At 41.0% G+C, this 15,962-nt stretch overlaps 1 protein-coding gene across 2 annotated transcripts in view; it reads left to right on the forward strand.

Annotated features, from left to right (window-relative positions):
* Positions 1 to 1,765: 1,765 nt before the first annotated feature.
* VSIG1 (V-set and immunoglobulin domain containing 1) overlaps positions 1,766 to 15,962 on the forward strand; it is a 37,139-nt gene continuing 22,942 nt past the window's right edge. Inside the window, exons 1-3 of one of the 2 annotated variants that reach the window (XM_054039032.1) lie at positions 1,766 to 1,874; positions 6,359 to 6,519; positions 13,579 to 13,686. In XM_054039032.1, the coding sequence (XP_053895007.1) occupies positions 1,826 to 1,874; positions 6,359 to 6,519; positions 13,579 to 13,686 (318 nt within the window). In that variant the 5' untranslated portion in view covers positions 1,766 to 1,825. The remainder of the gene's footprint in view (positions 1,875 to 6,358; positions 6,520 to 13,578; positions 13,687 to 15,962) is intronic. The other variant, XM_054039033.1, reaches the window with a different exon arrangement.

Below are 15,962 nucleotides of genomic sequence, written 5' to 3' on the forward strand. Positions count from 1 at the left end.
TAGAGGTGAATTTCGGGAGGGACTTGGGCTGGGATTTGAATCCCAGAATCTACAGTTGCCCCTCTAGGTCAGCTCTGATCAAGTCACTGTTCCAGGGATAAAATGGGGAAAATATTGCTACCCTGTAGGAACATTGTGAGGAACACTAAGTAGGAAAAACAAACACTTTATCCAGTACTTATAGAAGTGGTCCATGGAAGAATAATATCAAATCCTGACATTTGTCCAGAGCATACCCAAAGACAGAGCAAAAATGTGTGCATGTGTGCGTTCGTGCGTGGGGGGGGGGGGATATTCAGGCATTTTTCAGCTACAGAAATATTGGAACATAGAATAGAATTCACCTAACTTGGTCAGATCAATGGTCTATCAAATTTGATCACCTGTAATGATAGGCATAGGTTATCAAGCATGCACCCAGAGCCATGCATTCACAAAGTTTGGGGGAGGAGCTTGAGTCTTGGGGTTTGGTTCATGCCCGCTTCCACTACCCCATCTATACATGTGGCCTTATGCATAGGAGAAAGGCAGCACTGCCCTCTGTCATGCATCCACCTAAATGTACAATGTTACATAACTGGAAACAACTCTAATCATTGCAACTTGTGATTCTGAATCAATATCAACCAAAGTGGATGGAATAAAGAATGGAGAGCCAGGTCCTGCAAGAGTTGGAGCTCCCACCACTCCTGGTGAATTTCACTGACTCCCAGGAGGTGGTCAGCCTCCAGCAGGAACAGGCCCCTGATCTCATGAATCATTATCATTAATAGAACACTCAGTCTCTTATAGCACTTTGCCTCCACAGAACGTAGTGTTTTACAAAGACGGGTGAGCATGGTTATTCCCATGTGGGGAACCTGAATCACAGGGCCATTAAATGACTTGCCCAAAGTTACCAGCAGAGCCAGGAACAGAACCCAGGTCATCAAGTCCTAAACTCTGTCCTCCTCTGCTTTCCTACTAAGTTCTGGAGGTGGTGGATATAGGCTGAATATCCAGCCAGACTCTCTTAAGGACCTAGCTAGAGAGCTTGATCTGCAAGGAGGCTACGTCCCTTTGGGATTTACCTTTATGACAAGGATCTTGTTAACTCTTTGTAACAAAACAAAATAAAGTCATAGTGCAATTTTCTTCTCAAATTTGTTAGCACCATCCAAGTACATGGATCAAAATCAATTATATTCCATTATTTTAAAAAAAAATAGGCTCCTTTAATTTTATTTTAGGCTGTTGTCTCTTGTATGGGCTCCCTGTAGATGTTTCAAAGCAGAATTATGCATGAGAGCACAATGTAGCATTTCTATATAACTACGGGTTTCCATTTTTCAAACATACTCAAAGCATTATTGCCACAGTATCCATTTTTCAAAACAAATGATAGAATTTTTTCTTAACGAGGAATAAGGGCCAAATTCTGTCACCCTTATTCACCAGGGGCTAAATTCTGCTATCTGTACTCATGTTGAGTAGTACTTTACAAGGAGTCCCACTGGAGTCACCGGGAGTACTTGTGAAGCCAAGTACTGCCTTGGCATGAGTAATGGCGGTAGAACCTAACCCTATGTGATTTGCAGAATTCTAGGGTTTATTATTAACAAGTGTCTCAGGCGCGCACACCCCATGAAATGGTTTCAACTGAACAGTCACAAACTACTCTGAGAAAGGTCTATAGATGATAAAGGAGGAAAACAAAAAAGCCTGTTGACTCGTTGATACGCTGCTGATAAGGAAAACAAAAAACCCACTTAAAAAAAAAATCAGTTGAGTTTTAGTCCATGTAAGCAGCAGCATCTGGGTTCTTTTCTCTCCAGACTTCGAGAAGATGTTTGCAACAATGCTGAAGATATTTGCAATTATAGCAGCCCTCTCAGGTGAGAAAAACAAAGGACATAAATAAAATAGCAGGCGAACTTTGCCAGCAAAGTAGGAGTACATCAAAGATTTACTTCTAGCTGGAATGAAAACTGTGGAGATGATCCAAAGAAAATATCTTGTGGAAACGTAACAGACAGAATAGTGATTTAGTATTTTGTCTTAGGATACTGTTTTAGCATTGCCTACTGTAAATTAATGCTTTGTTGCTGTAAATTGAGTAGGAGGCAAGAGTAAGCTTTAGCATTTTTCAGACATCTCAAAACTAGATTTGTTCGCGCTCTTGTCTTGTTTCTATGGGCTATATCCTTGAGAACTAATGACTTGGCGACGTTGGGCTCGTATTTCACTTTAAGCATGTGAATAATCCTTTGGACTTTATTGCGTCTACTCCCATGCTTAAAGTTAAATACGGATGTAAATCTTTGTGAAATCTGGGATTTATATGGTATATTAAGACTTATACGTTATTAATGCTTAAAGGAAGTTTAGTTACACTGAATATTACTTTTAAGACATGTAGAAATAGACATTAAAAGCTTGATCCTGTGAGGTTCCAAGTATCCTCAACTGCTACTGAAGAAAATGGAAGTTGAGGGTGCTCACTACACCACAGATGCACCTTGCAAGATAAAGACTTTGAGATGTTATTATTTCTTCTGGAGATTATATGAACAGTTTAAGCAGTTACTCCTGACTTTTGTTTATCATACACAGGTTAGTTTTTCTTTTAAGCATAGCTAGTTATCTTAGAAGTGTAGAGCAACTCAATGTTAGTAGAGGTGTTCAGTGAAACAATTTGGTTTAAATTTTAAAACTACAGATTTATGTTTCAAATGGTGCAGATGTTCACTATGGAAACTCGGACTATGTACATCAGCAGTGCAGACCTCTGCAACTGCCCAGCATCAAGATACCAAAACTAGATTTAGTTTGTTAGAAACCAGGTGGGTGAGGTAATATTTTCTTTTGGGGGGACCAACTTCTGTTGGTGAAAGAGACAAGCATTCGAGCTCCACAGAGCTCTTCTTCAGGTCTGGGAAAGGTAATCAGAGTGTCACAGCTAAATACAAGGTGGAACAAATTGTTAAGCATAAGGAGTTAACTCATGTTGCAAAAACTCATTCAAAATGAAGTGGGCAAAAGAAGAGTGAGGCTATGTCGGTACTGCCACTTTTGTGGGTATAATTTATGTCACTCAGGGGTGTGAAAGAAACGACAGAAGTGCCGGCACAGACAGTGCTAGATCAGTGGCAGAAGCTCTCCCGCTAGCAGAGAGCGTCTACACTGTAAACTCGCTAGTGTAGACATGGCCTCAGTGGGTTACAGATTGTTGTAATGAGACATACAATCAGTGTCTCTATTGCATCCACGTTTTTTTGGCGTCTAGCAGAGCATTTGGCTTCCTGCTTAATTTATTTTGTTACCATTAAAAACTATATATTAACTTTTTCTGTAGCAAGGAAATCTCTCATAGCTATCCCATAGACTAAGCATAGAAACAGATTAAATACTTGTAAGGAAAGGCTTGCAAAATCGAGCACGTAAGCTTTCTCACATGAGTAATTCTTGCTCACATTTTGTCTCTGACTACCTGCATGAGCAAGGGCTATGGGATGTTAATGGCAAAGCTCCCATTGATGTCAGTGTTGCTGGATCGGGCTCTTTGGGTCCAGCCCTACAAACACAGTAGCGAGCGCTAACTTGCTACCGGCACTGGCTAGGAGCAGTCTCACTGGACGAGAAAGGCTGGCAGGATATTAACGTGGTTAATAAGGCAGGTTGGAATATTTCCAGTTAAATGTATTTTCATTGAAATACACTAATTTGTCGCAACCAAAACATTGTGCAGCGATGTATCGATTTCAACAATGGTTTTGACAGGAAGGTTTCTGAGGTTCAGTGCTCTCTGGGCCCTTCTGACCACAGAGACAGAGAGAGAGAGAGCGAGCTCCAACACCTGTCCTTTTCAATCGGAACCCACACATTTTGACACAAGGCTGTTTTGTTAAAATGTTTGAAAGATTTTGGTTTTGTTCTAATGTAGAACGAAAACCAATTTTAAAACCTTGAAAGTTGTCATGGAACAGAATTGTCCTCCTCCAGCCAGCTCTAGAGGTTAATACTAAAGAGGATAGCTTAACACAAACACCCAGAGTGATAGTATTATTTAATATTTATTTTATGCTCCTAGAGAGGCCCCAGTCAGGATTAGGACCTCAGTGAGAACAATGCTGTAAAAACACATCGGAAGACATGGTCCCTGCCTTGAAGAGTTTAGAATCATTTATAAAATATTTTCACTCATTGCAGTAGCTGATGAAGAAAGAATATTTATAAAATTAAAATACATCAGAATCTATGGTATTTCTTTTCACACTATGGATCGTATCATACCATGGATTATTGAAGCAGAATACCCTATTGATGTTAGTGAGGAGTTCTGTTTAAAAATCAGTGATAGCCCCCTAAGAAAAAATGCACAACTATTCCTTCAAATTTTGTAAGAATATTTCATACCTAGTATCTCAATTAATTGTAAGTGGAACAAGCCCATCTGGAGCATTATATTTTCAATACAAAGTTTTCACACCTAATTCCCACACAGGAAACTACAGGAACCTTTTTCTTTAATGTGGAACATTTTAAGACTGGACAGATGCACCATCAGAATCCTAAAGCTGTAGCTTGAAAATTGGATTCAACCGTATAACAAAACCCCCACTCTGCTGAAGTCCAGATTGCTTTACTTTAATTATTTCTTTTTGACTAACAGATGAAATTCCATTACCTTGTTGCCTTGTATAACTTGTTGGGCCTAATTCAACATTTCTTTCCAACTCTGATTAACTTCAATGTGATAACTAGGTACATAAGAAATACCTAAGCTTTGAAGGATTACATTTTTATTTGTAAATGTCGTAAATGTCAATTTCCCCACACATGCACAGACCAATGAAAAAATATTTCCCTCGATACTAATTGGAATTTACAGATATGTAAAGTAAGAAAAATGCTGCTTGAGAACTTATTTTGAATCTCAACATCTACGGTCATTAAATAATTATTGTCTGACCGCCCTATAATTTCCCCACAACCATGGAATTGATAAAAATAGAAAATAATGCTTATAAACAAACATCTGTTTTAAATATAATAATTATTTTAAAAATCAAATTTTGCCAAGCTTATCATATACATTACTGGTGCACAATGGGTAAGTAAGGCAAGAATTATTGTCAGAATTACAGGAAAGTATGCAAAAAATTGTGTTCAAACAGCCAGTTATTATTTGTAATTGCAATAGACACTTTTAATGGTGTACTATATATTAAATATTTATTTTTGATCTCCACTCCATTTGTTTCATGTGGCCTGTAGGTTGATCAGTTTTACAGAATTGTTATCCCAGAAGGGGAAAACAATTCCAAAGATGATAACTTGACCATAAAAATAAATTCTAATCTCACTATAACGCAATATATCAGCTCACACTATCCACTAGAAAAATGGCGGTAAATAATACTTAGGGCTTTTTACATTTTTAAAGCACCTAATTAGCTCTCGCCACCGCTGCCTCAGGTTTCCATTTGGAAACAGCCAGGGCCGGCTCCAGCATTTCTGCCACCCCAAGCAAAAAAAAAAAAAGCCGCAATCCCGATCGGCGGCAATTGAAAAAAAAAGAAAAAAAAAAGCCGCGATCGACGGCAGCACTTCAGCGGCAGGTCCTTCACTCCTAGGAGTGAGGGACCTGCCACCCCCGAATTGCCACAGGTGCCGCCCCTCTCCCTTGTCCGCCCCAAGCACCTGCTTGTTAAGCTGGTGCCTGGAGCCGGCCCTGCTTGGGGATAAATGTAAAAAAGAGCCATATTGTCTGGGGCGGATGGTGCTGCATCGTACCACTTGGGTGAGGCAGAGTAAGGAGCTATGATGGTGGTTGGGAGGAATAAGTGCAAGGAAGCAAGGGGGAGCTGGAAAAACATTGAATGCACAGGAGCTGGAACTAGCCGTGCGGGGGGTGCTGCTGCACTCCCTGGCTTGAAGCCGTTTCCATTATATACAATGTTTACAGTTTGGTTCAATGGCTCTCAGCACCCCACTATACAAATTGTCTGATTGAATGATCTGGCTGGGAAATAAGAGTACACGTTCCAAGCAGCAATGAGCACTCAGCTGGGAAAGAATGTAACTGTGTAGTGTAGACCAGGCCTAGGAAACTTAGAGATTTATTTTTCTTTTAAAAGAGGGCATGAAATTGTAGTGGATCTGGGTCCTGTTTCATCTTCATCCCTCCCCAGCTACTCAATCTAGAACACTCATCCCACCACCACGTAAAAAGTTATTGAACAGAGTGAAAAGGGCTATCACTTGTCTCCTGCAGAGCAGGGGGGGGGGGGGATCAGTCCAACAGAACTCAAAGCAGCATTTCTTAATGTGCAGCTGCCCCTGACCGATCTCCCTTCACCATGCTTATTCCCTGCAGGCCACATCAGCGGCGTGACAGTGACAGCTCCCCAGAGCATGGTGAACGTCACTGTTGGTGGAAATGCCACTCTTCTCTGCACATACACAACAACTAAGTCTCTGGAGTCACTTTTCATTCAGTGGAGTTTTTACAGTGCCAAAGAGAAACAACCTCTAACAGTAAGGAGAGATTTTTTTTTTAATATATATATATATATGCAGATGTATGTATTGTCTCTCTAAGGTCCTTATAGGGCCCCCATTGCCACAATATCTGAGAACCTTTAATGCCTTATCCTCACAACACCCCTGTGAAGAAGGGAAGTGCTAATAGCCCCATTTTACAGATGGCAACTGGGGATAGAGAGGCTGACTTGCTAACGGTCACACAGGAAATCTGGGGTGGAGCAGGAAACAACCCAGGTCTCCCAAGTCTCAGGCTAACATCCTAACCCCTGGGCTATCCTTCCTTCTCTGTCTGATGTTGCTTTCAATGCCATAGGTTGTTATTCTGCTGTCTTAAGATATTGGTAGGATCTAGACATTGAAAAGAACTAGTGGGTCTGTAATAGGAGGCATCTGTGTTCCCCATTTTAAGGGTATAATGAAAGCTCTTTTCCCCAGCATTTGTATCTCCATGTCACTATAAAGTTTCCTCATAATATTATTCAATGTAACCCCACAGGCAGCGTATTGCTAACTTCAGCACAGAGTGGGAGGATACTAGTAGGGGTTTGTTCCCTTCAAAAGGACAGAAAACATCTTATCAGCCACTAAGTCAAATTTAATTGGCATGAAAGCCCTGTTAAGTACCTCCCAGGAGCACAAAGGCATCAGAAGAGCAGCAATATGCGGGGACCACCAGTTCATCTATACATCATACCTACCAGGGTTAAAAGCAAATCACACCTACCCCTCGTCTGCAGGCACATGAAACCTGACAGGCAGTGGAACCAATGAGGTGGAGGGGGAACAGGATGTGGGGAGCCAATGCATTGGTTCTCCAATCTCTGTGTGCCATGGGGTTCCCTGCATCCCAGCATGAAATGTTTTGTGGTGAGGGCACAGATCCAGCCACAATCCCGGTGCAGCTGTGGTGCCTTTGGTAGCAGCACAGAGACCATTCTCAGGTCAGAGCACACACACACACACTTGAACAAACACAGGACACCCTGGACCATGCCCGGTTACTCTCCTCTGCGGCTCTAGCAGATGACCTTGCAGATTGTTTGAGTGGCTAATGATGGGTGCGCACAACTTTCTATCCATGCTTCTGCTGCTTCCCCGGCCTTCTCAAGATGTCAGTTACTACATCTTCTTTGTACTAAAACCTAATCCATTCTACACCTCCCTTCCCCCCAGTGTAAAATACAAGGCTGTGGCAGCAGGTGTTTTGTGGCCATCATGAGACTTCTTAATGTAACCTGCATATGTCACGGTAACTCTTAGATCAGCATTTCCTGTTTCATGGTTACGTGCAGGCCCAGTCCTGTGAGTTCCTGAGTGCCCTTGGTTCCATCTAACTTCGGGGGGGGGGGAGGGTTCTCTTGGCTCAGCCCCTTACAGGACTGAACCAATCAGCAGCAGCCTTTTCTTTATACAAAGAAATGGTGACTACATGTGTCAATTAATTCTTTCTGTGCCCATGAAATACCCAGCTCTGGTGCCTTGTCGTGGCCATTAGATACCCAGTCCCTTTGTCTTGCACAATTTCACTTTTTCACTAACAGTTTCATTCCAGAAATTCAGAGTTCTTGTGTTGGTGTTCTAATTGAGAGTTGATTTAACCAGATTGACTGATTTAATACAGACAGGCAATGTTGGTGTTGTTGATCAGTTTCACTGTTGTATACTGTAAATGAGATGCAGGAGGTACACCAGCACTGGTAGATTCACAAATAGTACTTGGATTATAAACTCTCTGAGGCAGGGACTGTCTCTATTTTGTGGAATCTAGCACATCACCGGCATTAAAGAAGAAGAATATACAGGCTTGAAAGAAATAGCAGTTTAATATAAAAATAAGAGAACTACCTGCCATGCTATAGCAGTTAATAATAATATTACAGCAAATATATCAGCGAGAAATACAAATGATGGGCCCAACCCTGCATCCCTTACTCTATCAAGATGTGCATACCGTACATCACCATAATATATGAACTCTTAAGAGTGACTAATTGTGAGAGTAAACATTGCTCATACCAGTAGTCCAGCCCTAGTTAAGACTATTTGCATGAATAAAGATTGCTCCTATAAGGGTTGTAGGATCACACTCCATTTGCTAAAGCAAGTTGTGTGCATTGCAGTCCAGTGTAATATAGTATTGGAATAGTCCGGTATATTCTATTAAAACGTTAGTCTCACATTCAGACAGCAAGCAGAGCACTCTAATAGAATTCAAGAGCATCCTTTTAGATTTGCTTCAAAACCACAATCTGTATTTTAGTTACATTAAATTATTAATACAGAAAACCAAATAAAATAGATGTTCTGGTTGAAACTAAGAAAAATAAATAGGTTGAAATTAAAGTAACAGCTTTGGGCTTAGGGGCTGATCAGAACCTTTCAAGGGATTCAGGCATGTGGAACTATGTGTAGAATAGAACTGGTGGGGAGAAAACAGCACCTGAGGTTTCTAATCAGAAGATATTGTTGGTGGCTCAGAACATTCGCAACAAGAACAAAGTGACTAAGATCCTAAGTGCCCGAGGAACCACAAAGATCAAGCTCCTTCTGGCTTCAGCTGCTCTTATACACTTGGAACACATGAAAGTCAATGGAAGTTTTGTGCTTACCAGGAGGACTGCTTGAAACACTAGTGAGGAAAACTGCATCTGACTTTCATCCTATAAGGAACCAAATTCATAGTAAATTCATTTTCATGTCATACCAACCCCCACAGATTTGTAATGGAGGATGTGCAGTTTCATTACATAAAGTGGAATCTGGAAAGGCCAGAGAATCTAGAGGCAAAACATCCCTGTGGCAAAACATCCTAGTCCAATTAGGGCTTTAAGCACAATCCTGCAAACACGTGCAGACTTCCACTGACTTCAGTGGTCCTATTCACGTGCTTAAAGATAAGCATGTGTATGCGCCATTAATGTAGGATTGAGATCTTACTCTTTTTCTTAAAGGCTTTTAACGATCTAGCCCTGGGTTATTTCGCTGGGGCCCGTCACAATAGCGCTGTAATGCCTTACAGTTTTAAACAAATATAATATAAAATTCATCATGCAAATACAAGTAATGGTGTGGTGGGGGTAGGGGGCAGGGCGAAAGGACCCCAACTAAAGCCAGTGGATTTTCACAGAACTATTTGGGATATATACCCTTTTAAAGAAACTCTTTACACTACACATTTTAACATGAAATTGGTTTTTCAACCTTTCCTGCACTGTGCATATATCTTAAATTAAATTTCACATTATACTTTGATCCTCATCATCTGTTACTATTAGAAAATGAATCCGTGGCAATGATATGTCAGGTGTGTATTTGCAGGGTTTGTAAGCAGAATATAAAAATGACACAGGCTAAGTGGGACAGTTTGGGTAATTCAGCTTATGTTAAAAATTCTATAGTTTAGAACTATATCTGTGACAGACCCTTTTGTATATATTAACCAAATGGCAAAACGTACCATAAAATACATACCGTGGAATGGCACAATACAAGAGTACATTAAATAGATCAGTACTGTAGCTTGTTAGTGGGCTGGACTCGATGACCTTTCAAGGTCCCTTCCAGTTCTAGGAGATAGGATATCTCCATTAATTTGTGCTATGCATTATAACGATCACAAAATCGATCAATTTTGTCAGATTTTAAGTCAAAAAATTTTCCCCATCAAAACTTTTTTTTTTTCCGTGCATTTAAAATGAACTTTTGTCCCCCGAATGAAAATTTTTGTGGAAAATTTTTTTCCATTCAAAGTTTATCATTTTGCAACGCCCAACAAAAACTAACCAACAAACAAACACAACACATAGCCTGGATTTTCACCCCCAGTTTCACATTTTAAAAAAAGCCAGAGCATATTTGCAAAAATCACCCCCGCCCCTTTTTCCCCCAAAACATCTGCAGGAAATATTTACCTTTCCCCGTCCAGTTGTAATTTTAACTATCTCTGATGTGTTAGCAAATGTTAGCTATGGTAAGGGGGACCAAATACTGCTCCGCTTACTCATGTGGCAGGTCTACTTGTCTGAGTAAGAATAAGCACATTTTGCCAGAAATGTATAACATATACTGAGAAATTATCCTCAGCTGGTGAAAATCAACACAATTCTGTTGATTTCAATAGAACAATGCTGGTTTACACTTGGCCTATTGTTTCCACATTGACACTGAGTAATAGAGCAAATTCTATGGAACTTCAGGATTAATGAAGGCAAATATGTGTCATTAAACAAGATCCATGTTTCAAGTACATATGGGATCATTTAGGGTCGCCTTGTCTTAAAGACAAAGCATAATACAGCACTGAGCCATAGCTGCTCTCATTTTAAAAAAGTCACGGTATTTTACAGCAACGGCCCAAATACTACATCTTACTATAGGGATATTGGAGTGTTTGGGGCTATTACTGCAGAACATGGTGGTCACTTTTTTAACTGTAAGGCTGGATCTGACATTACCGCGAATGAAATCAGTACGAGTAGAATCCGGAGTGCTGCCAATGTTAACTGAAGGTGTAAGAGCATATAGCCATTATACCTGGCATCAGTGTAGCTAGTGCTGCTGTTTCACAGACTATATTCAGAATGATCCTTTCGCTCCCATTGTGCAGTTGCAAGGCTTCTTTTGTTATTTGTTCTAGTGTTTTCATATCCTGTTCTGCATCGCCAGCCATATGCAATGCTGGCCACAGGTGCTAGAGAGTTAAAAGCAATGGCAGTTAAACAGGAGAAGATCAAATACCACAAGCAGGCTGCACACAGACAATGCTATGAGTAGGGGTGCAGCAAGCTGTGGAATAACAGGTGTTAGCAATGAGTATTTCATAGCAAAAGCAGCTATATATAAAGTGTGAATCTGGTGCTCCTTTGCTAAGTAGGCCACGGCAAAATATAAAACCTCACCCTGTTCTTATCCTAAGAAGTTTCTTATCTCTTATGCAGTGTGTTACACCATTGAGTGCAATATGCATGAATAGAAATGAGATGTTGGTTTTTGTACTGATAATATACATGTGATAGGTTCCCCATATTTCAACCAAACATTGTAAATATCAAATTAGCAGTGTGATACCAACGATTCTTTACCTGTTTTTCTCCCTGTTTTCCCTTGATCACCATGGCTTTGCAGTGACAATACTCTGCACATTGATAGTGGTTTCCAGGGGAGGGAATGGGAGTTAAGTACCTACATACTTTTGAGGATCTGGGCTAGAGTAGTTAACTGACTGACCCCAGGTCACACATCATGTCAGTGATACGGCAGGTGTGCAAACCAGAGCCCCAATCCTGCAAAGACTTACACACATGCTTAACTTTACAAACCCTGTGTGTAGCCCTACTGACTTCAACATTAAATATTTGCATAATGTTTGGAGGAGGGGAGCCCAATGTCCCAATGCTGCAATTAGCTCTGCACAGGCAGACTGGATTCTGCCACATGAAGCCAATTTCAGGATCAGGGCTGCAATCTCTGGACTCCAAAGCCTATATGGACCTATTCTTAAATTCTACAGTAATGCCCCCAAGCTAGATTAAATATGTGAAAGGTGGAATTACAAAAGAGATTGTGTGCCTAGTCAAGCTGTAACCAGTGCAATACTGTAGATAGCAAGTTTAAGTTAAAATATTAGGGGAGTGACGGACATGAATTTGACACTTGCCATTACATTGCATGTTCTACTATATTTAGTGATCAAGTTTTCATTTTTTACAAAATCAAGCTTGACTATTTGCAAGTGGTGACATCACCGTCTTTGTAAAGATAAGGCTGAAGGACCAGAAGGGAAAGAATTTTAATAATAGGTGAAATTAATAATATTTTACATTTATTTTGTGTATCAACTTTCACCCTGAAAGATAACAAAATGCTTCCTGCATCCCTACTATGAACAAACACCACCACTAACCCAGAGCCACTTCGGGGGCAAAGGGGACAACTATCTGGTGCACAATAGCTGGAAAGGGGAAATTTTGGTTCAGAACACTGGACTAGGCGCCGACTCCTCTAAAGGATTCCAAGAGATCTTGCAACAGTGTGCTGTGTGCACATACAAACCACTGAGAGCAAGAATATCCTTCCCCCGACCCCTGAGTGGTAGCCATAACTCATCCTCCCAAGACCCCATCATCAGTCTTCAACTAAGGGAGACTGACAGCACTCATATCGCCTGTTTGCAGCCTGGTGGGCTCTTTGCTGAGTTACAAGAAAAACTCCCTGAGGGGCTAATCATGCTGCCTCCACTTTATGGTCAGGTCCAGTTCAGGGAATGAGACATAACCACCAGGAAATCAGACCAATGTCTGCATAGCTCTGTAGGCAGCTTACTAATTAGGTCCTCTCCATATTATAAGAAAACTTCTCTCGGGCTAAGCCTGTTTTTAAAATTGGATTTATCTAATGCAGATTTTGTTGTCATGTACATAGGCCTTAGATCACTGAGTTGGCACCACCGGACTGTTCTATGCAAAGTGGAAACAAAACAGTTTCTAACTATGAGAGATAGGGTCGGATTGGGATCTCAGTTGCAACAGTGTCATTCTGGGATAATGCCATTGCTGGCCATGGAATAATTCTATATTGACACCAGCATAACCAATTTCATCCAAGCCAGTGGGGTTACCCCTGATTGACACTGATGGAACGAGGATCAGAATCTGGCCCATAAAACAACAAGAAAAGTGAACCATGGTCTTGGAAAAAAGCGAAAGTACCAAGAGTCTAGAGAGACAGGAATCAGAAAGAGATCAGGCCTTATCTGCTGTGCTTAGAGCAAACAATTACATTATACCCTTGGTTTGTGTAATTTTAGACATAACTCAGTAATAACACTATAATGCACCCTCACTCTACAGCTCAAGGTTTAAGACATATTGTGAAACAAGAGTCTGCCTACAAATGCTGCTGAACAACGACCCCTGTCTTTATAACATTGCAAACTTCACTGACTTATTCAGAGCAGCTGTATAGAAAGGGTGCTCTCATGCGCTGTGCTTTTGTGTGAACATTCAAAGTTACATTAAACTCTTAGATCAGCACATTTCTACTCAAATACAGCATTCCCCGTGCCGCAATATTCAGAGTATGGATGAAAAGTCAGTCAATCATTGTCAAAAGACGGTGTATGTGACAGATGCACGGGGGAGATGTAGCTGGAAACACCAGGTAAGTAAAAATAATCTTTAAAAATAACATAGTTTCATTTTTCTTACCAGCATGGAGCTAATAGAAATATTGTTCTATATTGAAATCCTAATGCCAATACAAGAACTGAGGTGAAATAAAATAAATGCCCTATTTTGACTTTTGTTTTTGCCCTGATTTTTATTGCACTTTTCACAGCCAGGACATCAAAGTTATTTGGCTGTAGTTTTTGTTTTCCCCACAGCTCTTGTGTGTGGCTGGACGAGTGCCTTCACTGCATGGTATTCCGTCCAAAGAGCTGTACACCCTCAGCCTCTGCACTGTATCTGAGCAAGCTGGGTTTGAATTCAGATTTTCCCTCCAGGAATCAAGGGTGCACTTTCGGAAGCGATAACAGTGCAAGTTGTAAGTTGTGCTGCGTGCTTTCCACATCATTGTGTTAAAGAGAGGCAGGCTTCATCAATGGCAAATGCACAAGAATTGGATGGGGAACTAATGGTCTAACTTTTTCAGTACAATCTGTTCTTCGGAACGCTGAAAAGTGGCTGCTACCACACACTCTTGGTACAAGGGCTTTATGTGGGGGCAAGAACTCAGTCCTGCTCCCTCCTGCTTACCCTCAGAATATAGCACCATTTGGGGGAGTGAAATAGTAGACACAGGCTGTTGTCCTATGCCAATGGAGTTCAGAACGTCCACCATAAAGCAAGGTGCAAGGTTCACATTCTGCCCTGGCAGGAGGGATATAGAGGAACTCAAATGTGAATGCAGAATTGGTTTCCTCTGAAGTATCCACAGTAGCTAACCATTGTTCTACCTCCAATCCACACACCTCCAGAATGTCCCTTTGACTTCAGTGGGATTTTTTCTCCGAACGAAGCAGGAAATAGTGCACTGTATATTGAAGCTTAATCCTAATTTTTAAGGTCCTGCATAGCCAATGTGGAAGAGAAGCCTGTTTGTGGTTGGTGCATTACTCAAGAACATTTCAGCCACATGTATGTGCCATATGACACAGTAAGGGTGAGAAGTGACCTGATCTTCAAACCCTTCCTGCACCACTGAAAGCTGGCCAAGGGCTGCTTTGATTTACATCGCTAATTTCCAAAGATTTCAGCCGGCCCCTGTCTCCTTGCTGTACTTTATAAGTTTCCTAAGATGCCCTCCTCCCCAAATTCTGACAACATGCAGCAGAGACAAGAGACCTGCAGTCATCATTAATTTTTTCAATTAACCCGCACAAAAAATCTCATCAATGCATGTATAAGAGTCCTATCATTCTCTGGCAGATCACAGTCTAACCAAAAAATGTGTGGAAAGGAAGCTCAAGTTGCCAAAGGCATTTGGGGCCAGATTCTGATCTCAGGCACATGATATAAATCCAGAGTATCTCTGCTAAAGTCAAAGGGACTCTAGTGAAATCAAGGGAGTTAGTATGGATTTAGTACTATAGAGCTGTATTCAGAATCCGAGCCTTGGTCTATGATTAGCAGTTAAGATCTATGGCATTTGCTCTTTAACTAGTGTACGATATTTAAAGGGAATAATTGCTGAATATATTTTTTTCTTCACTGTTTTTTAAGTTCTGTTTAGACTCAGACCCTGCAGTGATGCAATGGTGTCAGAATGATAAAGAGGTTGAAATGGGTTCCTCTGGTGTGAAAAAGAATCTAGCAAAGTAATTAGAGAAAATGCTAATCAGAAAGTGATGAAACAGCGCAGTGTGGCTGGATCTTGTGAGTGCTCAGTCCTGGAAGTCTGCAGCGCTTCGCATAATGAATAAGTTGGAACCTGTCGTCATGCAGCGCTTTGATTATAGTAACATAGATTGAAATAGAAGGGGAGTGCCCCAGTTTTGGTGGTTGTCATCACTGGTAGTGCTGTAGAATGGCATTATCTCGTGGGAACTGGGTGAAACAAGAGGAAGAGAGTGGGACAAGAGAAGACAAGTATCCATATCCCAAAACAAGTCCATAGGGAGTAAAACAGATTATTGGATACATCTATTGAGAGGGTGTAGGGCACATCCCCTTTGAATAAATGCTGCAATGTAGACTCAGCTGAGATGGAGAATCTTTATGAATAAAAAATACAGATAAAAAAATGAAGCCATAGGGTTCCTCCCCTGAAAACAATGAAGTACCTGATGCAACTACTTACATTTGAGGGGAGAAGAAGCTGATGGAGGAAAGTCTCTTCTCTGCTGAAGGGGACAGGGTCTCAGCAGGGGTCAGATACACCTGTGAGAGGGAAGAGATGGATAGAGGATTCTGAGCTGAAATTCCTCATTCTCCACC

Source organism: Malaclemys terrapin, chromosome 9 (assembly GCF_027887155.1).
Source record: "Malaclemys terrapin pileata isolate rMalTer1 chromosome 9, rMalTer1.hap1, whole genome shotgun sequence".
In the NCBI taxonomy this organism is placed as follows: domain Eukaryota; kingdom Metazoa; phylum Chordata; order Testudines; family Emydidae; genus Malaclemys; species Malaclemys terrapin.